At 37.9% G+C, this 23,545-nt stretch overlaps 3 protein-coding genes and 1 long non-coding RNA gene across 5 annotated transcripts in view; 3 read left to right on the forward strand and 1 right to left on the reverse strand.

Annotated features, from left to right (window-relative positions):
* Positions 1 to 213: 213 nt before the first annotated feature.
* Positions 214 to 4,386, forward strand: LOC149940661 (ribitol-5-phosphate xylosyltransferase 1-like). 2 transcript variants are annotated; one of them, XM_090178811.1, is made up of 6 exons: positions 214 to 401; positions 1,690 to 1,905; positions 1,971 to 2,070; positions 2,129 to 2,434; positions 2,510 to 2,680; positions 3,751 to 4,386. In XM_090178811.1, the coding sequence occupies exons 1-6, from the start codon at positions 263 to 265 to the stop codon at positions 4,196 to 4,198; spliced, it is 1,380 nt and encodes a 459-aa protein (XP_090034937.1). In that variant the 5' UTR covers positions 214 to 262; the 3' UTR covers positions 4,199 to 4,386. The 2 variants fall into 2 exon arrangements, with proteins under 2 accessions (XP_090034937.1, XP_090034938.1); XM_090178812.1 differs by having other exon boundaries at positions 229 to 299.
* An 850-nt stretch (positions 4,387 to 5,236) lies between these two features.
* LOC149940662 (G protein-coupled receptor 161-like) lies at positions 5,237 to 6,277 on the reverse strand. Its single transcript, XM_090179344.1, has one exon. The coding sequence runs from the start codon at positions 6,275 to 6,277 to the stop codon at positions 5,237 to 5,239; it is 1,041 nt and encodes a 346-aa protein (XP_090035470.1).
* Positions 6,278 to 15,037: 8,760 nt separating this feature from the next.
* Positions 15,038 to 23,545, forward strand: part of LOC149940663 (sodium- and chloride-dependent GABA transporter 1-like) — a 71,091-nt gene continuing 62,583 nt past the window's right edge. The window contains exon 1 of the mRNA XM_090177000.1: positions 15,038 to 15,058. Coding sequence (XP_090033126.1) covers positions 15,055 to 15,058 — 4 coding nt within the window. The 5' untranslated portion in view covers positions 15,038 to 15,054. The remainder of the gene's footprint in view (positions 15,059 to 23,545) is intronic.
* On the forward strand, positions 21,749 to 22,430 carry LOC149940664 (uncharacterized). Its single transcript, XR_016481424.1, has 2 exons — positions 21,749 to 22,000; positions 22,104 to 22,430. It is a non-coding gene; the product is annotated as an uncharacterized LOC149940664 (long non-coding RNA).

The raw sequence follows: 23,545 nt of genomic DNA on the forward strand, positions 1-23,545 counted from the left end.
TCCCAAAGAAAATATTTTTTCACAAATTTCATTGAGCGTTATTGAACGCAGCCATGGACATTTTACCAGTCCTGTGTTCAGCTTGCAGTTTTCTCCAAAGACTTCCTCTGACGTATGTGTAGCTTTAAGCCAATTACCGGGTTCGATTTTAAAAACCGGAAGTGAGGGTTTATTAAATTATATAGAGAAAAGGTCTTGTTACTAATCCGCGCTGAGTAACGTAGCTCTTTGTTAATGATGGGATTTTCGCGGTCATGGAATTATGGCGCTTTCCTTAAAGAGAATTGTTATCGCTGGAGGTATTGTTTACTGCCTTGTTACGTGCTATACTGGCTATTTTCTATTTTCTAAAAGTTTCCCAAGCAATAAATTTTACAATCAACGCGTCTGGTCCATGCCAGGTAAGGGACTATTCGTTTTTCTAATTTGCATTTCACAAGCCTTGGCTACTTGTCAAATTTACAACCAAGGTCTAAACGGGTTTTTTTTTAAACCTTAGCTTGTGGATTGAGCCTTATACTTCATTCATCCAAGATTGAGCACTACCGCTTGTGTATTGTATTTTTTGGCATCATAATTCCCATATTTTATTTAATAGTGGTCAAAGCTGTAGCTATATAAGCGTATGACTACTGTCCAGAGATTCTAGAATAGTAAGAGCATGTGTGGAAGATATTAAACTTGTCACTACTAGTGTTCAGTGGCGTAGCTAGCATGGGTGACACCCGGGGCGGATATCATGGTGTGCTACTTACTAGACTCTAGTTTGTGTAAGTTTTCAATTTTTTTCACGGTTGGGTGTCACCCCCAAATAACGCCCAAACGGGTGGCACCTGGGGCGGACCGCCCCCCCCCTAGCTACGCCACTGCTAGTATATAATATATATCTCAGACATGGACCTTTGCAGGCACTCACTGATTTTTTAAAAATTTGTTTCAAAAAAATTGCAACCACGCTTGGGAGGGAAATTCTTGCCCATTGGAAACTGCCTTGAACCTGCGAAGGTACATGTTTCATTTTTATGCAAGATTTCTTCAAATATGGGAATTTGAAAATTATCCCTTCAAGTCAGAAGTTTAAATTATCTTGCAAATTGTATAGTCATTTTTATTATAGTTCTTAGTTCTGTTATAAATTCGGTATTTATGATTTTTATTTCTTAACAGCTCTTTTAATTTTGAATCAATGCTATAAAACGTTTTTGGGCCAAATTTTACAATAGCTCCAAGTTTTTTTTTTCTTTTTTAAATATTCAGCATGATATGTAGATGATGTGGGAAAAAATTTGTCCTTGGTAATATAGCCAATGTAATTCGCATCCATTATGTGTAAAATTCCTATTTTTTAATACGGCCCAAAAACTATGCTTATCAACCCAGCGCAAAATCTAGAAGACTAGGCAACCTTGTTATGGCCTTAATCATAACCAACTAAATTATATAATTGTATAATTTAGTTCGCTATGCCATGATGGATGCTTCTCGTAAAAGTTATATTCTATACTTCTGCTGAAACTCAATCCAATCATATTAAAAATTTACATTCGCTTGTGGTACAGATGCGACTAAAAACATATGTTGAAAAATTTCATAGTTTAGCTTGGCAATTTGACTAGTTAGGCTTTGATGTTGTGGTTTTTTCCATTTATAATTCTGGTACCTAAAGAGCCTTTATTTGTCCTGGCTTAGATGAAGAAGACTGGAATCCTTGGGGTGAAGAACTGCAGATTGAGAGTAAATTGAAGAAGGGAACTGGTGTTGGTGGTGAGAACCAAGTCAAATTGTCCCCTAAGTGGTGGAGTAACAAGAGCTTGGATTTTGGCAAGAATTTTCACAAAGGCAGATACAATGAAGAGAGTCAAGAGGAGGAGTTAACCGTTGAAATCTGGGGGAAGGCAGCCATAGGTGAAAAAAATTTAGTTGTCCTGTGTCAATGGAAACAGAGTTTGAAAAGCTGCCTTTTTTTCCAGGGCTATACTTATGGGAACATATATTTAATGGGAAATTGGAGAAGAAAATGGACGGTATTTGGAGTTACGGGTTTAGAAAATTTGAAAATATCAAGTTTAAGTAAGTCACCCCTTCTTCCCTCTTTTTGTCATTGTTGAACCTATGGTACTTTGTGTAGGTTCCGTACAGGGCCTGGGGTCATTCCTAGTAAAGCCCCAGCTGATGTTACTCATTTGATTTTGGTTCTGAATGGAATGAGTTCTGAGAAGATCGCGTTCGCGAAAATGTGGCTGGATTTTCTACCTCATCTCAGTCGCCTCAAATATCTTGCCTTAGTAGTCCTGGGCAGCGAACAATGCCGCAACGAATGGCTACTGCCTTATTCCACCCATCGAGGTGGCCTAGCCAACGTTACTTTTCTAGTCTATGACAGTCCCGTAGTGGATAACAAGTATTTTTATCAGTGGCCGCTCGGGGTCGCCACGTAAGTGCCCAGATGTATATTGTACTCCTTTCTTAAAAGCTCTGTATGCTTAAATTTCGGTGATTTCTTTCAAAGGTATCGAAATTTTCCTAAGTTAGACTTTCAGAGTCTCGATATCAACTCTGCGCGCCCCTTTACGTGCAATTTTCTAGGCACGATATATCCAAAGTCATCCAGGGAGAAACTGCTGGGTATTTTACAGAAGATGGACCTGGGTAACGTTTGTCACGTCAAAGTTAGGCAATAGTAAGTAACTTAATGAGTTTTTAATCAGAGGTGTGTTTGTCCTGATTTTTGGGTTTTGAGTCTAGTATGAGCCCAGTTTTTCAAGGATTCGGGACAAGTCTTTAGTCTTGGAAAATGGTTTTAAGTCCTAAACTTATTTTTAGGCTCGTCAAATAATGAAAATCAGTTAATTTTAACTAATTAATGAGTTTAATAACTTTAAAAGTGATGGTTTGAGCTCCATCAAGGAAAACTTCATCCCTTAACTCAATCCAGTTTCAGTAATTCTAGGCATTAGCGTAGAACTCCTGTACTCATTTTAGTCTAAAAAATAGCCTTTTTGAGTACTCTCACACCTCTATTTTTATTATTATGTATGTTTTACATAAGTGTGTCAGTACCCTACAAGGTTGCTACAAGTCAGAATTTAAAAATGGGCCTAAAAAGTCAGAATTTTAAGAATTTGTAAAAAATTCAATTTAATTTTAACACTTTTTTAAGATAATTTTACTCTAGACAAATTCTATGATTATTTTATATCCTTGAAAGTTTGTCTAATTTTTTCTCCTTTGCAATAATTTTTTTACTGAAATATATGTCCATTTAAATTTATCAACTTCTGATAAAAGTATAATATGAAATATATTTTTTTTAATAATAATAATAATCAGTTAGGCTAATACCCAAGGCACCACCTTAGGCCTAAGTTATCAAGCGACTTTTGAAGCCTTTAATTCAGGTGGCCAGGTTACAATGTCTCTTAAGTCTTAAAATGGTCAGGGAATAGTCAGAGAATTTGAATCTCAATTTTGTGGCAACCCTGCTCTTTCTTCTGCTTTTTAAATTTCAATGAAAGCGATTACTAGATTGACTACACATTTTTGGTGGACTAAGTTATTAGGCCATAGTTAGAGGGTGCAGGGAGCCATGCTGAAGTTTGGGACCAGCTGCTAATTTGTTTTCAAGTTGTGTATTTTTATCATTAGAGGCCCTTATCTTTTTGCTGTCTCCCCACACATAGCCATCAGCCATTATTTTGACTGTCATACTTAAGTTACATAATTAGAGTTAATTGTAATGAAACTAAACAGTTGGCAAGCCCAAGAATCAAAAGACAGCTTGGATTCATACGTCCATACGTTGCGACTGAGTGATTTGACATTGAGCCCCGTCGGTATGAACTCGGAATGTTACCGCATTTACGAAGCCATGTCGTTAGGCTCGGTGCCGGTCATCGAGGACGTCATGACGCCTGGAAGGTGTGGGACTAATGAGGGTGGAAAACGCTACCCTTTGAAGGTCACGGCCCCCCTCAGACTCTTGAAGGAGTTTGGGGCACCTGTGATTTTTGTTAAAGACTGGGAGGAAATTTCCTCAATTCTCCAAAATGAAAAAAATATGCCCCAGGAGGAGAAAATAGCTCGACGACTCAGATTAGTTCGCTGGTACGAAGATTTTAAAGCCCATCTCAGAGATCGACTTGTTGGTCTCTTCAGACGCGATGCATTTGACAATAGGACAGCCAAAAATGGTGCGTAACCTTTACTAAAAGTTTTATTAATTCAAAATATTGTTCTACATCAATTTCAGTATTGATATCCTATTTAAAACCACTAAAATATCTCCCTAATTCCCATGTGCCATAAATTTTTATTTAAAGCAAAATCAATTACGCGTATTGTAGTAATTTTTTACAGAAAATTTGTTAAATAAATGTTAATGTTCGATTTTCTGTTTCTTTTATTTTAAATGGATTTTGGGAAAGTTGTCTGCTCATTAAAAATTATCTCTCTACAAAAGCATAACAAAAGTTATATTCCTCAGCTTAAAGTGTGAAAATACATTTTTTAATAGTTGGTATTTGTTTGGCATATTTTTTTCAAAATAAAAAACAAATGGTGCATATGACAAGTCAACAATGATGGTTCTGAACTTTTCACTTTATTTATGAACTTAAGGGTACACTTTTTACCCTAAAAGGCTAAATCCACCTTCGCCTGTTACTACGGTAAAAATTACTCTAACGTAAGATATTGGCTATTATAGTGATTATGTTACATATGGCAACTGTCCAGTTTTTTTTTTCAATTCAGTCCTCTCGTCCATTTGATTAATCAGGGCGAGATAAGTGTAACGGCCACGCCAACGGGGAGATACGTGGGGACAGGGGTGAGGACACCCGTTCGGGGATTGGTGGTCTTCCTCAAACGGCCATCCACAAACTCTGCCTCCCAGACGCTTGGGATTACAGGAGTACGCCACTACTCCCGGCCAACTGTGCAGTTGGCTAAAATGATTTACTCTTCCGACAAAGTAAAGAGGAGTAATCGGAATTCGTCGTCTGCTTAAATGTGTGGAAAGCGAATTGTTTGATTAGGGAAAATTTACTTATAGTTCTAGATCAAACGAAAAGAATTAAGTATCCACTTGTTCTTGTTCGGAAAACTTTACACCGACTGTGTTACGTCAACCAAAATTATTCTCAAAGGCTACACTAGCTATACCCTACCTTAAAGTTCCAGAACAGGAAAAAATATCCACCTTTGGTATGGTTACGCGGAGCAGAGTTCGGTTAATTTAAGCCGTATCATTCAAAAATTGCGCCAAATCGGTGGGTCCTTCGTGAATCGCACGGATGCTGGGACGTGCGCTTTCGGTTCTTTTTCGACAACGCAAATATCGCGTTATTTCTTTACGAACAGACCGGTCGTATAAACCGTAAAGGAGCGGTTGAATTGCGAAACTGACGTAGCTCAACCATAGTGTCCATGGTCCGGTGGCCCTCAACCATCCGCCATCATCCCAAATTGCCTCCGTTTGTACCATTATGTCCGGTAAATAACAGATACAGTAGTGTAGGAATATCAAGGTTAAGGTTTTGTTGGCTTTGGAAAATTTACGAGGCTTAGACTTTTGTCTTGTTTCGTTCGCCGGATATAATTCGTTCTGGAGGGAAGTGGACGATGACGTACCGGAAATGGTTGAAAGAGCTAAGGAAGGCCGTACCCGTGTTTTCACCACTTGGGCCTCGCGGAAGATGAAAACGTAAATGACAATGACCGCCATACTGGGAATGGCGTAGACGAAAACAAGAATGGTAGTGGCGTAACTCCTAGCTTCCTTTCCTGGCAATTGGTAGCCGCATTGAGACCTGGAGGAATCGTAAACGAAAGTCGTCCATCCAGTAAATGGCATGGCGGCGAAGACACTGGCCAAGACCCAGGATACCACGATACTGGAGTATCCTTTGACCGGGTCCAAATGCGCGGCGTGGTACATTGGATGGACGATGGCGAAGTAGCGATCCAGAGTTATCAGAAAGAGCAAGAAGCAGTTGGAGAATGTCAGAGTGGAGTTGAGAAAACCCACCACTCTGCACCAGCGAAAACCCAAAACCGAACCGCCGCTAAGATAGTTGGCCAATGCTATTGGCACGATGGTCACAGAGGCTATGAATCCGACCAGGAAGATGGCCAGTATAAAAGCGTTTGAGACTTTGTACCTAAGAGCCGAACTTCGCGATACAATGAAAAATACCGTCGCGTTACTAACTAAAGATGTAATATTAACAGTACCCATTAGCACCAATGGTACCGTACGGCAAACCGTGTAATTCATGGTGGAAAAGAAGCGGCTTTTATCGGTAGGATCAGGCTGTGGAAGAAGGGAAGTGGGAATACGAATCCTCTATTATTTTTCGCAAGCCATTAGCCTTAGAGAGCATGGTAAATAAACGTATCTACAAAATAAATGGACCATAAAAGCCACAACGTCTTGACATGAACTAGAGCGACTAATTGGGTGCGACTTTAGCTCCCCACACTTCAATTTTACGATCGTGATAACGGTATTGTAATATCAAAAGTATATAAATGTAACTTTTACAAAAGAAGATTAATAAGGCAAAAACTATTTCGATAAAGTTTTTTTTTCGGGTAAAGCGACTTCTTTAAAAGCAATTTTCCACGTATAGTAAACTTAACGTTTAATTTCTGATCTAATATCTCGGATAAAAAAGATTGTAAATTCGGTTACGGAAAACGGCAGAATTTTCCTTTTTTACGTTTTATTCAGTTTATTGATTTGCCGAATCATTCTGTGGATAACCACCGTCAGACGAGAACCCTGTTATCCTAGTATATGTAATTATATAGTTTGAAGATCAAGCCTAATGTTGAAGCATTTTACAACAACGACAAACCAAGTCATATCTCGCAGACTCGGACCGGTGCGCTTCAAACCGCGAGTCGACTTATCGACATTATGTCCGTTACGTGGTGCTGCCGTGGGAAATGTCTTTAACGTAGGAATGGACTGCCCTCGGTTTGAAAATAATAATAATAATAATCAGCTAGGCTAATTTTCAAAGCACCACCTTAGATCCAAGTCATCGAGCAAATAAATCTGGCACCATTGCTAGAATAGGGACTTTTGACAATATTTGTATACCACCGTTGAGCTATCGGCGAGACCATTCGTCCATGGCGAGACATAGATATCCTCATCATCGTGCCTTGCGGTGCAGCGGATACTTCGTCGTACCAACCCGCTCTCATACGGCATAGAGTATCTTTTACTTTCACACCACGAGGGGATATTTACTCCGTTCAGATACTCCGCCAAAGGTCACGGTTGTCCCCCGATGGCTCTCGCTCGTCGTTAAAAAGCCACAACACCTCATGGCGCGCTTTAGCAGACGATTTTTGGTTTTAGTTACTACAGGGGGGGGGGGGGGGAATAAGCCTTCACACCAGGCACGCGCAATTCAAAACGTACAGAAAAAAAGAACTCTTAATTAGAGAAACCAGAGACATACACATAAGCAAAAATAACGCCAATGTGAGTGTGCCACTCGAGGGTAGCCGTTAAGGTCACTCCTAGATATTTGTGGGACGTGACCTGCTGGAGGGGCTCACCGCCCAGTAAGTAAACTGCGGCGTGGGAGGGGTAGCCGTGGTTGTGGAGCGATAGGACTGTTCACTTCTTGGAGTTGAGAGGTAGTATCCAAGTCACGCTCCAATCCTCAATTTTAGAAAGGTCAGATTGGAGTGTGGCAAAGTATTGGTTAGTGAAAATTGCCCGAGAGAGCAACATCATCCGCAAAGACCTAGAGGGTTGAGACGACGTTGTCGCCAAGATCATTGATGTAGATGATGAACAACAAGGGTCCAAGGACAGACCCCTGTGTAACACCCGACGACGCGGGATACCACTCCGACCGGGCACAGGGAACAACCACTCTGAATTTTCGGCCTTCTAAGTATGCAGAAATCCAGTTAAGGGTACGCCCTTTGATACCGTAAGAGTGGAGTTTAGTTTTGAGGAGTTCGTGGGGAACTGAGTCGAAGGCTTTGCGGAAGTCCAGGAAAACGATATCAACCCTCCCTGCTCTCTTAAGCCCAGATGTCCAGTCCTCAACGCAGAACAGCAGCTGGGTTTCAGTGCTGAAACCGGACCGGAAACCGTGTTGGTACGGACGAATTTGGTCGTGCCTGTTTAGATGGGCTGGGATATCGGATGCTCCAATGTGCTCATCTGCCTTTAACACCTGACAGAGTGAGGCAATTGGCCGGTACTCGGCCGGGTCACTCGGGTCACCTCCCTTCGGGACCGGGGTAATGTTGGCAGTACTCCAGTCATCGGGGAGGACTCCAATGTCGTACGAGTGCTGGAAGAGTTGAGTGAGAGGCTGAGCCAGGGCTGCAGCGCAGTGGCGAAGCACGATAGCCGGTATACCGTCAGGCCCAGGAGCTTTAAGGCATTGACTTTAGCGAGGATTTTGTGCACTCCGGTTGCTGAGAAGACGATAGGAGGCATGGTCGGCGCTCGAGACGGTAGGAGGGGAACCGTATCAAAAATATGGACTGGGAAGGTTTTTAAGAATGTCTTAGCCAGTAAGGAGACCTTGTCAGCGGCAGAGGAGTTCGCCGTACCATCGAGTTTAAGTTCCGGGATCCCCTCGGTGTTGTTTTTTCGGGCCACAAGCTGGTAAAACCGTCGACGGTTTTCGGTGAGATCTGAGGCAACTTGATCGAGGTGGTAGGTGCGTGCTGCCCGGAGTGCGTACTTAATTTTTGCCAGGTGCTGCTTGAAGTTCAGGACGTTGGAAGTCGAAGGGTACGAACGTGTCCGATTGTACCTCAGCTTCGTTATTCGAATCAGAACCGTCCCTTGAGTATAGGGCGAGCGGGGCGCAAAATCAAAGATTTTCATTTAAATTGGATATTGAAAAATTAAAAATTTCTACCTAAGGTTCTGGGGGCGTCATTTTGTTTTTTTTTTTTTTTTGCCCAGGGTGCCATTTGGGCTAGGTACGGCTCTGATTCGAATTCAACGTCGAAGGGAGGGGCCGACCCAAGGAAGGTTGTGGCGGGAGGATATCTTTTTAAGAGGCACATGGCGCTGGATAGCGTCAGTCAGGGCAGACTTGAGGGAAGTCTAAGCATTTTGGACTGAGACGTGGGAACTCAGGTCGAGGGTGGAGACACATCGGGAGATAGCATCAAAGTTCGCAAGCTTGAAGTTCGACACGGAACGTGCCGTATGAAGGGTAGGTAGTTTGACCGCCGGAATGTCGAAGTGGTGGAAATCGTGGTCACCGAGACCAGGGAGATGCGCCATGGTGCCGACGAGAGAATGATTCGAAATAAACACGAGGTCGAGTACGTTCCATCCGGAGTCGTATCAAGGTCGATCGGATAGGATGGGAGTTCCTCGTGTATAGCCAGGCAGACGCCTCCGCCGTTCTTGTTACGGTCCTTTCGGTACACCCAAATTGTGGCATTAAAATAAAAGTTTTATTTAAGAAATTATTTCATTAAAAAGGTTGAGTTTCGTATAAGCACTAAAAGCACTATATAGCCATATACAAAGGTGCGTATAAGCGTTAGAAGCTTTAGCAGGCAACTTTTGAAAGACAGACTTAGAAAGAGACAAACGCAGCCACCCCTAAAATCGCTCTCTTCAAAATTGCCCGCTTGCTCTCTCTTCGCGTTTCGACTTTCTCTTCAAAATCGAGTTCCAGAGATGCGCCCCCGTGGCCGCGTGGATTCCCGACAATCAATGATCTCAAACATTTCATTTTCCATACGGAAGATGTCGCTAGTTTCCCAATGATAAAAAACCAGCGCAATTTTTGAAACGATTTTTACCGCTTTTTGGCCACGTTTAATTGGCGTGTAGAAGGGAAGGTTTTTAATCGTAATATTTGAAGGTGGTCTTTTAATAGCTATCCAACCGTTTTGCCATGTCCCAATTCCTTTTTTTTTTCAACTTGCAAGTTTTCTATCTGTGTGCCTCTCCGCCCTTTTCCGCAGCGTTCATCAACAGCGTTTGGCGCTTTAGGACGATTTCTCAGTAATTTTTAGCCGACGCGATCATTTGTCTTTGTCGGATGGGGTGTCCCCTCCCCCGCTTTCTCTCTCTCTCTCACAGGGAACACTAGCCGTTTTTTTTATATTCCCACCCGACCCTGCACAGCGTTGTTCCGACGAAACATTTTGGCCCGAATAAAAAGGGCCGAGGTTTGGCGTTCTTAATTGGCTTTCATTGCGCTCTTCCTATGATGCCAACCCCAACTTTATCTCATCGTAACTGTCGCTGGCATTCGCTTTTTCCGTCATACCAAAATTCGCGGAGAAAATGACGCAAATATTCGGATATCGATGTTTGCCTCGGATTACAGCAAAGCGCCAAACATTCTCGTAAAATCGAATCTGAATACGGTCGAGGTTTGGGTTTACCATTTATTTTCGATTCTGTACCGACCGTGTGACAGTTTAAAAACATTTAATTATTGGCCTTTCTATAAATTCATCTACGCTTGCCGAACTTGTTTTTATGTTGCTCCTACGTCACGATGTCCTGGCTTTATTAGAAAAATTTTGACACGCGCGGTTTGCACGCGGACGTGAAAATCCGAGGTTTCTCGCGCTTTAAGCGCGCGCTCTTAATATTACCGAAGTTAATGCAGTGACGTAATAGCTAAGTTAAAACAATAAGGCCACGTTAATTTATAGAAGCATCTATTCAACCACTTAATTTTACATTTCAGTCAACGGGTTTATCAAAAACTAGGGTGTTATTAGATGATTTTTCGATTTGTAATATATTGTCCTTTATGGCAATAGATTGATTATATAAATATCCGTTATGGTTTAAAATGCGTGGTGTAAAGCGGAAATAAATTATTAGAATAAATATTATGAAAATAAGTATATAAATATTATATACAATTTAATTAATGGATAAGTACTTGTCTTAACGCCAAAAGGTTAAAACAACATAGTTCTTTGCAAATCAGCTTGAAGGGTATCATTAAGTTGTCGGGATCTCCCTGGGGACAGATGTTGGATAATGGTAACATGAAATATTTCGTGGAATCATTTTCTAAATTTTCCAAAAATTTAGGGTGACCAGACTTCCTATATATTTTCTAAATTTTTAATGCTTTCCTATAAATTTCTTTATTTTCCTATATTTTTAATGCCTTCCTATAAATTCCTTTATTTTCCTATATTTTTAATGCCTTCCTTTAAATTCCTATATTTTCAACGTTTTTATTGCCTTAAAACTAAAGACTCAGTTCGTGTCATAGAACATGTAGTGAAAACACTGCCACTTTCGAACAAAATCTTGAAATGTACGGGCTTCGTAAATCCGCTAAGTGATCCAATAATGCAAGAAAGCAGTGAAAAAATTATCAATATGCAATAATTAACGTATTAATTTTCCTATTCAATGTCCTATATTTTCCTATAATTCGCCTATTTTATTTCCTATAATTTCCCTATATTTTCCTATAATTCGCCTATTTTATTTCCTATATTTTCTATAATTCCTATTTATCCTATAAAATTTTCAAAGCCTTTCCCTGGTCACCCTGATAATATTATTACCTAAGACCATTCCTAAATATATTTTAATAATTCAGTTTTCTATCCTTTTTGCAAACTGACAGGTATATTTCTCAGTTGAACAAGTTGGCCAGCCAAAATATACCTCTCCTCGGAAGAATTGTCCCTAGTGGTATTAATTTCTCGAGATAACCCTTAAATTTAGAGTTATTTGTTAAAAATGTTATCCCAGTTCTATCTCGCCCGGTATAGAATTTTAATTATAATTAAAATAATTGAGACGAAACGACCAATTTTAATTTATTCAGAATATCATAAGTTAAGTAGTTACAGCAGTGAGTTAGACGTACTATAACAATGCACAATTGAATTAAACCCTTTTTACAGTACAAGTTTATCAGTTGAATATAATACAAAGCAAATTTTAATGAAAAAATATCTACAGAGGTTATTATAACGACCGTTCGCATTTAGTTTATAATTTTAACGGAATCGGGCCGATTTTAATTTAACGATAGTTATCGAAATTTTGTTAAAAGAATATTCCCTAAGGCCGCGCGATAAATTTACGAGTCAATGGCTCGGCGGTAAAATATCTGCATTGTAACTATGCGACCCGAATTCAATAGATCTTAAAAGAAATTGATTTGAAAATCTTCATCGGTTCATTGTGTAAATTGGCGCGTGCTTGCTCGGAAGGGATAATCTTATTGGCTAAGACAAATGCAGATAAATATTGCTAAGCCCACGTGATTCTATTTTATTATCAGAATAAATAATTGCACGTGCGACGAAAAAATGGGCGATATCATCGAGATTCACGCGTTTTGAATTTAAAAACCCTTCCTTTTGACGGTTTTTATTTTGGAGCGAATAATTTCTTTTAGCGTCTATTCCTGAACACGGTCAAATAAATTAAAATACTCAGATATTTAATTAAATATAATTTATAAATATTTAATTAAATATAAGATTAGTATAATTTATAAATATTTAATTAAATATAACATTAGTATAATTTATAAATGTTTAATTAAATATAAGCTTAATATAATTTATAAATATTTCATTAAATATAAGATTAATATAATTTATAAATATTTAAAATGATGTAGAATAAATTATAGTACCTAACGTTATAACTTTGTAAATGACATTCGCCAAAGCTGTTTTTTAGAAAAACACCGTAACTTAAAAAGCGTTGGTGGCTGAGTGGTTAGAGTAAATCTCTTCCACGAGGCAGACCCGGGTTCGATTCCCGGCCGGCGCCAATAATTCGCAAATTGATACTAAGACGAATACCGTGAACAATTGGTGGAAACCCTGCCATTGGACCTTGAGAGGTAGCATTACACTCAGCACTCGGTCCGTCCCAAAGTCAGTTAGAAGAAGTTGGAGAAAAAACGTCCATACGAACACAACAGACAACCATCATAACACAAACTCAACATCGACAACCATCATAACACGAACTCAACATGCACAACCATCATAACACGAACTCAACATGCACAACCATCAAAACACAACCACAACAAACTCAACACTCACAACCGTCATAATACGAACTCAACATTCACAACCTACACGTAAACATTACAAAAACCTAATACACCAAACCGTCACGACGGTGAGCGAAAAAACACCATCCAAACCAAACCGCTAATGTATCCGTTAACGCTCACCGTCACACGGTGATTTGCCGACCCTTCGAGAAACTGCGAACGCAGAAATTTCGAGAAATTGCGTACGCAATGATTAACCTTTGCACGAAGACAGACAGACGGACAGACACGGTGATTGTATAACCCCTCCTAGGGGACTTTGTCCCCTCGGAGAGGTAAAAAGTATATATTTAAAAACATTTTTAATTTTGACCCGTAAACATTTTACATTCTGTGGCGAATTCTACGGTTAAAATAATATTAACTCCATAGGTCCAATTTCGCTATTAAAGTTATGAATCCCGGTATCTCAAAAAAAATTATTTTGAATTAAAAGTCGTATTACGCAATACTTTTAAATCTATGAAAAAATTTCTTAACTTTGAAACTATGTCAGTACTATAAGTGAATTAGTTTTAGCTTTAATTTATAGGTATACTATGTTTTCATTTATTCTGGCACCATGAAGTGAAATTTAATTCCTACCTTGAAATGAATGAATCTCACACTTTAATTTTTGTACAAGAAATTACTAAATAGTTGTTGCAAAACATTTTTTATTTATTAATAGCATATGTAACATAATTACACTGTACCTTTATTCCATTCAAAAATCTTCACTAACGGTTTGTTTCACCACGAACCTGTAAAAAGGTGGACTACGTTAGATTTTAACTTTTTTATTCATCCTAGTAATTTTTTGAGTCACACTATTGGCTAGTAACATATGTATTTAAGCCAATGGAAAACCTCTAAATTGAGAAAGAATTTTTTGCGTCGGAATTTTAGTCAGCCCAATGTAGCTATATTAAAATTTATAAACTCGCTCGGTTTGTGCGGATGAAGTTAAATTATGAGTAATTTAGAAAAATAAAAGGTTGGGGAAAATGACCAATAAGTGATAGCTTTCCGAAAATGGAACAAGTCGTCGAAGTGGGATATTCCAATTTCCACCAGCGTTATTAAAACCCATATCAAGCCTAGAAGAGTTAGGCCTAGCCTAGGCTCAAAAGAATCTGCAAAGTCTCCAAATTTATAGATGTGCCAGAAAAGCTCAACCTTAATTTCAACTATTTTTCCAATAAACCTGCTTCTTTTATTTGACAATGCAAATTTATTTTAGAACGTAAGTCTCCGAGAAATTCATTAATTTGCAAATTAATTACATTTACAGAACTTAACACTATATTGCATTTCATTTTAGCTCCTAAGCCTTGGTTGTTCAAACCGGTTTGTTTAAAAAAAAATGGCCGTCGGTTTATCAGACGTAGAGCTAATTGTTCGACGCCATAATCGGCATTTGAGATTCGATGACGTCAAATATTACGTAGGGTACAGATGACGCAATATCTGTGAAACAAACCGTTAGTGAAGAAATAGAGCTAGTGGCATACTTATGAGTAATTATGTTACATATGTTAATAGTAATCAATTGTTAATCTATTTCAGAGTTTTTATTTGACATTTAAATTTATTTTCCTTTTTATCTTAAATATATTATGTTTAAACGTAACAAAGTACATTTAGTAAGCTTTAGTTTAAAAGCGGTTTAAATTTCAGTGAATATTGGCCTCATATTTTAAGGGAACGGAGTTGATTACATGGAGGAAATAAGGAAATCTAGTTCAGCCTTTGAAATATGGCAGGTGAGTTTGGAAAAGCGCGTCTTCCACACTTGATCCGTCTTGCTGAGTCCCGTCACTGCCGACTTTCATTGACGGCATATCGGCAAATTAGCTGTAAATTGGAAAAGCAATCGGAAAGAACTAACGCTACCTCGTGAACATGTCGCGGATAAATATGTGTTCAAAGTGCTAACAGCCTCTATTCAAGAAATTGTCACTGACGTTGTGAGTTTGCTCATATATTTTCCTCGATGGGTAGGTGCCGTTCAAATTGTTATTTGTAAGTGTAGGGCGCTGTTGGCTCGCGTGGCATAAAGGGCTAGCCACGACCCTCTTACGCATTATAACTCTGCTACCGGAGTTAATGGCTTTTAACGTAATTCGATGACTTAAGCCTAAAGTGGTGCCTTGGGGATTAGCCTAGCTGATTATTCTTTTAACCATTGTGAACAAATGATATAGAAAACCTGAACCCAAATTTATTACTTCTGGTTATACGTGATGTACGGTATTAACCAAGATGCTTAATTTTATCGTAAAAATCTGTTAGGTGACTATAGATTTAGAGATTTAAGAATTTTTTTGAATAAATGCTCATGTTTAATGAAATTAGCATGGACGCAGAAATAATTTGATGCTGCGCGTGTTAAAAATGGGCATACCAATACAGTTTCAAACTCTAGAATATATTTGAAATGTCATTTGGAGTAAAGGTAACCAAAACCTTATAGCTATTACACCGAGTATTACACTCACAAGTTGTCAGTTAAGAACTTACTCTTCTCGTCCGAGCCAAAAGGATTAGATCCATTTTTACACAAAGATGAGTCGGAGTTGTGATAATCATTTGTTCGAACTTTTAAACATTTCACAGTCACGTGAGCTATAGCCTTGAGTAATAATAGTGGTCCACAATGTTGGCACTGGAAACTATGTTCGTAGCTTTTTCTCTACTGTCAACTAACCTTTGTTAAGTAATAATTAGGTAACGATTTGAATTTCTAGTGAACAGTAGAAACTATGCTACGTTGTTAGCTCTTTTAACTGTCAAACATCGCTGGTATTAATGTAGTACGGTTTGACAATTATCATTAGCAGTAAGTAAATTTCACAATGATGACTCTTTTGGTGTAGGAGCTTACTGAATTTTTCGAAAAACGTTTGAAATTTATGATTTTTTTTTCTCCAGCCTATTCCTTAATGACCTTGCTCTATGTGTTTGTTTCCCTTTAAACAATTTGGTATTTGTTCTATTAATCTAAAAAAACCTTATTTTTTTATTTCAATCGGCTATTTTTATTTTTACTGATTTTTACTGTGAAATTTAGTGATAATAATAAATAATAACAGAAGAAAATAGGGGGAAGTACGCTTCTAGTCAGCTTTGGAAAGGCGTCACTTTTCACGAATTTTCGCGCCAAAACGGTTTGGCGGGAAATCGCGGATGAATACATCGTTTAAAAAATCAATTTTTCTTAAATAGAACAATTGTAACATAATGTCCTTCTCATTCTCTGCTAATTGAGCTAAGGCGTATTTGCTTTCGTCGTTTATAGCCGAGTTGAATCAAAACAAAAGTGGAACTACTTTTTCAGTTTGGTTTATTATGCGTAAAAAGGCATTTTCGTGGGTCACACGACGACTTCTATGGCTCAAAGCTACAGATACGTACTTCCCCTATTTTCTTCTGATAATAATAATAATCAGCTAGGCTAATACCCAAGGCACCACCTGAATAATTTGCGAGCTTTGGTAACGGTAACTAAAGTTTAATTTAATTTAATTAGTACTTTAGTTTGATTCGAATGAAAATCGCTACAGACACTATTTTTGAACATGCTCATAAGTTCATGTAAGTGTAATAGTGTTGTAAGTCGGAAACTTTTACGGAAAATGACCGAGGCCTCTTTTTCGGAAAATTTTCCGTATTTTTCCGAAAAAAATAAAAAAAAGTTTTCATTCCATGATTAGTCTAATATATTGTTTACAAATTTAAATAAAGCGGTATTTTCGCCTAATTTTTTGGAATAATAAAGTAAAACTAAACCTCTAGACTAGGTTAAACTGATTAACAATGTAACACTATTAATGTAGTATGTTTAGTGATATTAGACATTTCATATTGATAAAAAGTTAAAAACATTAAAAACCTTTAAAAAATAATTTGTGTTTAAATTTTTTTTTCCGAAAAATTAAAAACACTAAAGTATACTATGTTATTTTAATCAATGATTTAATAAAAAACATCATTAGATTGAAATGGCTGATTTAAATCAGACAACCCGGTTTAAAAGTGAACGCCATGACAGTTTTTACAAATTGTTGACGTCTTTACGAAACCACTCTATGGTAGCCTAATTTACTAAGTATTTTCAGAAGTATATAATATATCTTACGAGAGAAGTATCCGCTTAGGCTATTAAAATGAAACGTGTAAATTTCCCGCGAAATCGCTGATGTTTACATCGCATCACGGCACAAAATTTAACGCCTGTGTTAATTAGCCTAAGTATTTAAAATGTAAAAATGACACCGCTTAAGAATATGCACTTACTTATAAACCATAATTTATCAATGTTCTAGTTTCTTCGCACTATTTTGTCCCCCCGAAACGTCTTTTGAACGTCAATCGAATGACATTAGTAGTATTGAGAGATGAATGCTGCTTTCTTAAGAGATATATTAAATAAGCCAGCTATTATTTTTAAATGATGACCTGGCGTTTAATTATTTACAATAAAAATTTGCCATCTTAGCCCGTTTTTTTGGGGGGAAATGTAAGCGTTTATCGAAAGTTAATAATAAACCAGCTGTGTAAAAACTAACAGATGAAGAAAGTATGTATTACTATAAACTTACGGTGCTGTTACCTTAGTTAAAGTAAAACTATAAGTCTATAATTAAGTTTCGTTAGTGTGCCAATTAGTCGAAATAATTGCTGATAAGAGAGTGTGGAGTGACGTAGAAATTACCTCATACACAAAAATAAAAAGCGCCTCTAGCGAGAATAATACTCGACTGAAAAACGAAGTATCAAAACTTTATTGACTTTTATCTAAAGTCAATAAAGACTGAAGTGGTCATTCTACAAATGGCTCTTAGCCGAAGATACGGAAATGACACACTTATATGAAACGTAATTATAAATTTATGATAAAATCGTAAATAAATTTAATTTGAATAAAACGCTGATGAGGTAGATGCTCTCTAATATCGTTCTCCATTTGTCTGCTCTAGAGCGCTCTGTTATCAACTTTTTCACTTTCCATTTGCGCAACTCGAATCTGCTCCGATCAACATTTCCCCATTTTCTATTTACTATTTTCGAGCGATCTAGGTGCAAATTCTTCCGCAAATTCCTTTTCAGCTGACGAGATCAATGACGTCGGAGAGGAATTCGGAGCGAATCTCGAGCAGTCAAATGGAAAACGTTCTTAGTCGTCGTCAGTGTAGGCTGTTCTAATAACGAGCCGTTTCAATTGAGGCCTTCCTTTTAAATACGGTAGTACATGAAAGCGGCAGCCTCTACCGTCAGTACCTCTACTCTTGTACAACAAAGCGCTTTTTTCATCGACACTCATTTTTTTTGGCGACAGAATTTTTTTCCGCTGGTATCCTTTCACGCTTAGACTATAATCATCGTTTGAACCACGCGTCCGACTATTCAATAGACCAATTTCAACGCGAGTACTTTTCCCCTATTTGAGTATGCTGGCACGAGGGTTTGAACAGATTTTTCTTGAGCTAAGGAGGCTTGAAAAGTTACCTCACTTATCTGGTAAACGTGCAAATTTAGTTACTTGGTTAAATTAGAACGTAACCTTACTCATTTATCGGTCAAAGTCTTAAACAAACCATCGTCTACATTGAAAAAACGTTATTTTGTTGATTTTATAAATATTCCATTACTATTGGCATATTTTGAAATATAGCTTTAGATAACACTAGCAAGAAAAAACTGAACAGAAGCCGACTTTACAAGCAAAGACTAATTACGGAGGCAAATTCTTGCCAGAGACTTAACACCGGACTTGTACACCGAATACAGGAATTGATAATAACAAAATTTACGTTATCACTTTTGTTCAATCAAAGCTACAGGAATGTGCACCTATGAAAGGCAATGGCATTGAGTAGGGGATTTCATGTCCAAATTCTGCCTTGCGCGTAGCTTAGAGTGTCCTAAATTTCAACCCCTTTCTCGACCTCCCTCTGAAATTTGACATTAGCCTGACCCCCCCCCCTCCTTGACAAATTTCTAGCTACGCCTTTGATGACAGATACAATAAAACCAATATATTTTGCTAATTTTCTAATATTCGAATAGCCTATTAACATTGAAACTTACACTAACTTAACGGTTCCCTTTTTAAAACAATTAAAACTATTTATTTAGGAAATTAATTAAAATTGAACCTTCAATTGACAGATCATCAACATTCGGACATATGTAATTTTTAAATTATGATAAATGAATATGGAACATTTGCAACTCCATTCGAACCCGAGCCTCTGGAATCTTACTGATGTACCGTTCAGTGGCGGCGGAAGGAAAATATTTGATGCGGTACAAAAGTGATAGTGATTTTCACGACAATAGAGAAATGTTTAGCAAGTAGCGTACTGTCTAATTTAGTATTTAAATAAATCACTTTCTTGGTTTATATTATATGAATATATTATTATATTATGTATAATATAATTATTATTTCTGATGGTTTTGGAAAGTTATAGGAGGGTACAATGTACCTCTGTACCCCCCTATTCCGCCGCCACCAGTACCGTTATTGAGTCTTCGTGAACGGCTCACCTTGTTTAGCTAGGAGTATATAGAAGGGTGTATTCGATTTTATAACTATGGAAGCAACCCCAATAAAAATCGAGCTGGAAATAGGCAGTGTTGGCTCCAAAACGGGAATGTGTATTCGTATGTTGGCTTTGTTTAATTTGTCGGGGGATGATACGTTATCTCGAGGGTTGAGACTGACTGCAGAAACGATGAACTCGTGTAATGCCCCGTTATTAACGCGGGTTTGCGTGTGGGTGGTACGCTTCTGGTAATGAGCGTAGCGCCGGAATTCAACCGGAAACGGGCTATCATAGCAATGTCCCCCGTTGGCGCGGACAATCTTGTTCTCGAAATTTTCTCGCTGGAACTCTAATCTCTCTCAGACTAATCGCTGTTGTAAAGTGAATATATCACTTAACAGCCAGTTAAGCCGTGCCGCGTTCATTTAATTATAGTTACATACGTATCCCCCGTTTCTGCCCCACATTAACAGGTTAAAAGAAAACCGTTGATATGTCTTCGGGATAAGACTACAGGCCAACGTCGTTAAGTTAGCAACCCAAACTTGAAGAACTAAGTGTCCCTTTAGATTAGAATCTTGCGCCATTCAACCAGCTATTACAAACATAAGTTCATAACGATTTATCATATAAGTCAGTTCCACAGATACCGCGTATTTGCTGGGAGCTATTTCCAGATTGGAGCACTTAAGACTAACTAGAACGTCGTTTAGTTTTTATTTTGGTCATTAGAGGAGTTTATCCGTTTGGGTGTAGAGATACGAATCGGTAATTTACCCTGGTAATTTACGCGGTAAATTACCCTGGTAACAGTAATTTACAATTCTCTCAGGTAATTACGAAAATGGTAATTACCCTGGTAATTACCAGGGTAATTTACTGTGGTAAATTACCATGGTAATTTACCATCGTATTCGTGTTTCACTGTTTCTCAATTTTCTTTGATCTTTCTGGCTAAAATATACCTAAAATACGTCGCACAAGATTACAAAACTCAAAACCTAACGTTATTCGTGTTTTAGTGTATTTTTGCATCGTTTAATAATGTAATTACACTCCAGCAAACACTAGATCATAGGCGTAAACCGCGTAACGCACTAACTCGAAGAGCTAGGCACCGCTGCGCCACCTAGATTCGTTTTGGTTGCGAATTTCCAAGGAGTCGAAGGCCGTGTTAGAATAGTTTGTTACGTTTAATAGGAAGAATACTTATTTCTAGCCCTGTTTATACCGGTTCAATTAACTATCGATGAATCTAATGAGGATGAAAACGATAGTGAGTACCCTTAGGAATATGATGATACTGATAATGCATCTCAAAATAAAGATAATTGAACATTTTTGGGCATTTATAACCTATTGTGGTAATTTATAAAATGTATAATACCCAATAAAAGCGTTTCTTCTTTGTATTCTTGGTTTTAATCGTTAAAAAATCTTTTTAAAACAAAAAAATAAAATTACGGTAATTTACCGCAACACGGTAAATTACGGTAATTTAAGAACTCTATTTGGGTGTGACGTCAATTTTACGCCACTTTAAATATAGCTATTAGTAATTATTTCGAAATGTAACGTAATAAGAAGTTAACTATCGATTTTTCTGACTATTTTTATACGAACTCTTCAAACCCGGGTCTTATAGTACCATATGTAACATAATAACTCGTAAGTATGCCAGTAATTTATTTTAATTAATAAAACCCTGTTCACCACCTTAGGCGTAAGCCATCAAGCGACTTTTAAAACCATTAACTCAGGTGGCCGGGTTACAATGCGTAGGAGGGTGGTGGCAAACCCTTCATGCCACGCGAGCCAACCTCTCCCTACACTAACTATTACGGTTAACCTCAGAAAGTTTTTAGTTTATTAGTACCGCCCCACGGTATACCTACGCCTCTGGACCTTTTAGCAATTGTTTTGGAAATTTTAATATTTTGTGTAATTAACTTCAGAGTTAAAGTGAGTAAAGAATTGCGTAACTTCAGGCAGAAGCTGGAGTCATCTATCACTCAAAACGGCCAGCTCGTAAAGCAACACTTTTGAAGAAACTTATCTTGAACAAGATGAAAGAGGGAGAGGAGGTCCGGGACCACGTGAAGGAGTTCTTTGATTCCATTGGCAAGTCGGTGGACATGGAGCTGGAAATCAACAACGATCTCTTGGCCATAATACTCTTAAATAGCTTACCAGATTCGTAGGAAAATTGTCGATACGTCATTGAATCCAAAGACATGGTGCCTGATCCCGAAGACTTAAAGGTTTCAGAAGAATCAGACTCCAGAAAAACTAAAAGGGAAGGCACTGTTAAAAATGCTTTGATCAGTTCCAACAGATTTTCTCGGAGGAAACCCGGAAAAGGCAGTGGTAGTTGTCCACGTGAAAATGGTAATTAAGTTTTTAAGTACAAATACCATGGATGTAAGGAGCTTGGCCATAAGGTAGTAGACGTTTTGAGATGAAGGATTGGATCCTATTCACCACTGTTTAGGTATGGAATTACATCAAGACTTGGGAAAAACACCATTATAATTACCCAGAAGAAATACGGAGAAACAGTCTAGGGACGTTACGAAATGCAAGACTCCAAGCCTATCGCAACGTTGATGGATGCAAACAGCAAGTTTCAGTTTCCAGAAAATCCAACCACGGAAGTAATGAACCGCTTCCTATATCAGTCATTGGTTGGGTCCCTCTTGTATCCACACGTCCGGAAATCGCCTATTCAGTCAGCGCCCTGAGTCAATTCAATACGAAATACGACGAACAGCACTGGGTATCCGGAAAAAGTATACTAAGATAAGAAGGGTACATCGGACCACGGGCTGATATTCAAAAAGATTGGAACTGAAATTGAAGGGTTCGTCGACGCAGACTGGGCTGGTTGCCTCAAAGGCCGGATACGTTTTCAAGCTTGCTGGAATTGCTATGTCTCGGGAGGCGAGAAAACAACGCACCGTGGCCTTCTCCAGCACCGAAGCGGAATACATGACCATGTCTGACGCTACAAAGGAGGCGATCTACTTAAAAGGTTTCCCCAACGAACTTGGTATCCCAATCGAAAAGATCATGATGTACAACGATAATCAAGGAGCGCAGAAACTCGTGCGGAATTCAGTCTTCCACGTCAGGACATATCGATATCCGGCACCATTTCATACGAAATTCTTACAAGCAAGAACATATCAACTTCCAGTATATGACAACAGAAAAGATTCCAGCAGACATCTTAACCAAAGGTATATTAACAATATGTAAATATCGAAGTAATTTTTTTTTAAATATTCTTTTAGTTATTTTGTTGTATTTTACGCGAAAATATATTTGTTAATAAACGTAATTAATATTTAAAACATTACTCACTTTATCGCTGTTTTCATAATGCTCGTTTAAATAAATTGTGGTTCCAATTCCTAAACCTTGAGTCGTTCTTATGCTAAGTAATTATATAAATCCTGTTAATTTGATATTTTTGTTGAATTCGGATACTTAGATAAAATCCTGTAAATAAAAAAAATCGGGTTAATTTAACAGAATTCCAGTAAATTAAATAAAAAATTGGTTAATTTGAGAATTCTTTTGGGAAATTACAGTAAAAGTGGACAAATCAAGTAAATTTTCAAAAAATTAATTAATTCGGGTAAATTGAATTAAGTTCGGGAAAATTACTTTGAAATTCGGTTAATTTCCATTTGGATAAATGTAACTAAATTACGGTAAATTTAATAAACGTCTAGTTAGTTTGAAGTATTTCTTTTGATGAATTCGAGTAAAAGTAGATAAAATCCAGAAAATTAAAAAAAGCGGTTAATTGGAATTCGGGTAAAAGTAGTAAATTCGAGTAAGCGCGTCTCCCCTTACCCTTTATTTTTTACTTTAAATATTTTGGGCATATTTTTTCCGGGGCTTTAAGGAAATCCGAATACAAATAAT

The sequence above is a fragment of the Leiobunum rupestre genome, chromosome 6 (assembly GCF_980474605.1).
Source record: "Leiobunum rupestre chromosome 6, qqLeiRupe1.1.hap1, whole genome shotgun sequence".
Taxonomy (NCBI): Eukaryota; Metazoa; Arthropoda; class Arachnida; order Opiliones; family Sclerosomatidae; genus Leiobunum; species Leiobunum rupestre.

Excerpts from the sequence above, each read along its gene's own strand:
- LOC149940661 (XM_090178811.1), top strand. The coding sequence starts at position 263 with ATGGCGCTTTCCTTAAAGAGAATTGTTATCGCTGGAGGTATTGTTTAC. Across the intron at positions 2,435-2,509 it reads TGGCCGCTCGGGGTCGCCAC|GTATCGAAATTTTCCTAAGT; the intron begins GTAAGTGCCCAG and ends TTTCTTTCAAAG. Across the intron at positions 2,681-3,750 it reads CACGTCAAAGTTAGGCAATA|TTGGCAAGCCCAAGAATCAA; the intron begins GTAAGTAACTTA and ends GAAACTAAACAG.
- LOC149940662 (XM_090179344.1), bottom strand. The coding sequence starts at position 6,277 with ATGAATTACACGGTTTGCCGTACGGTACCATTGGTGCTAATGGGTACT.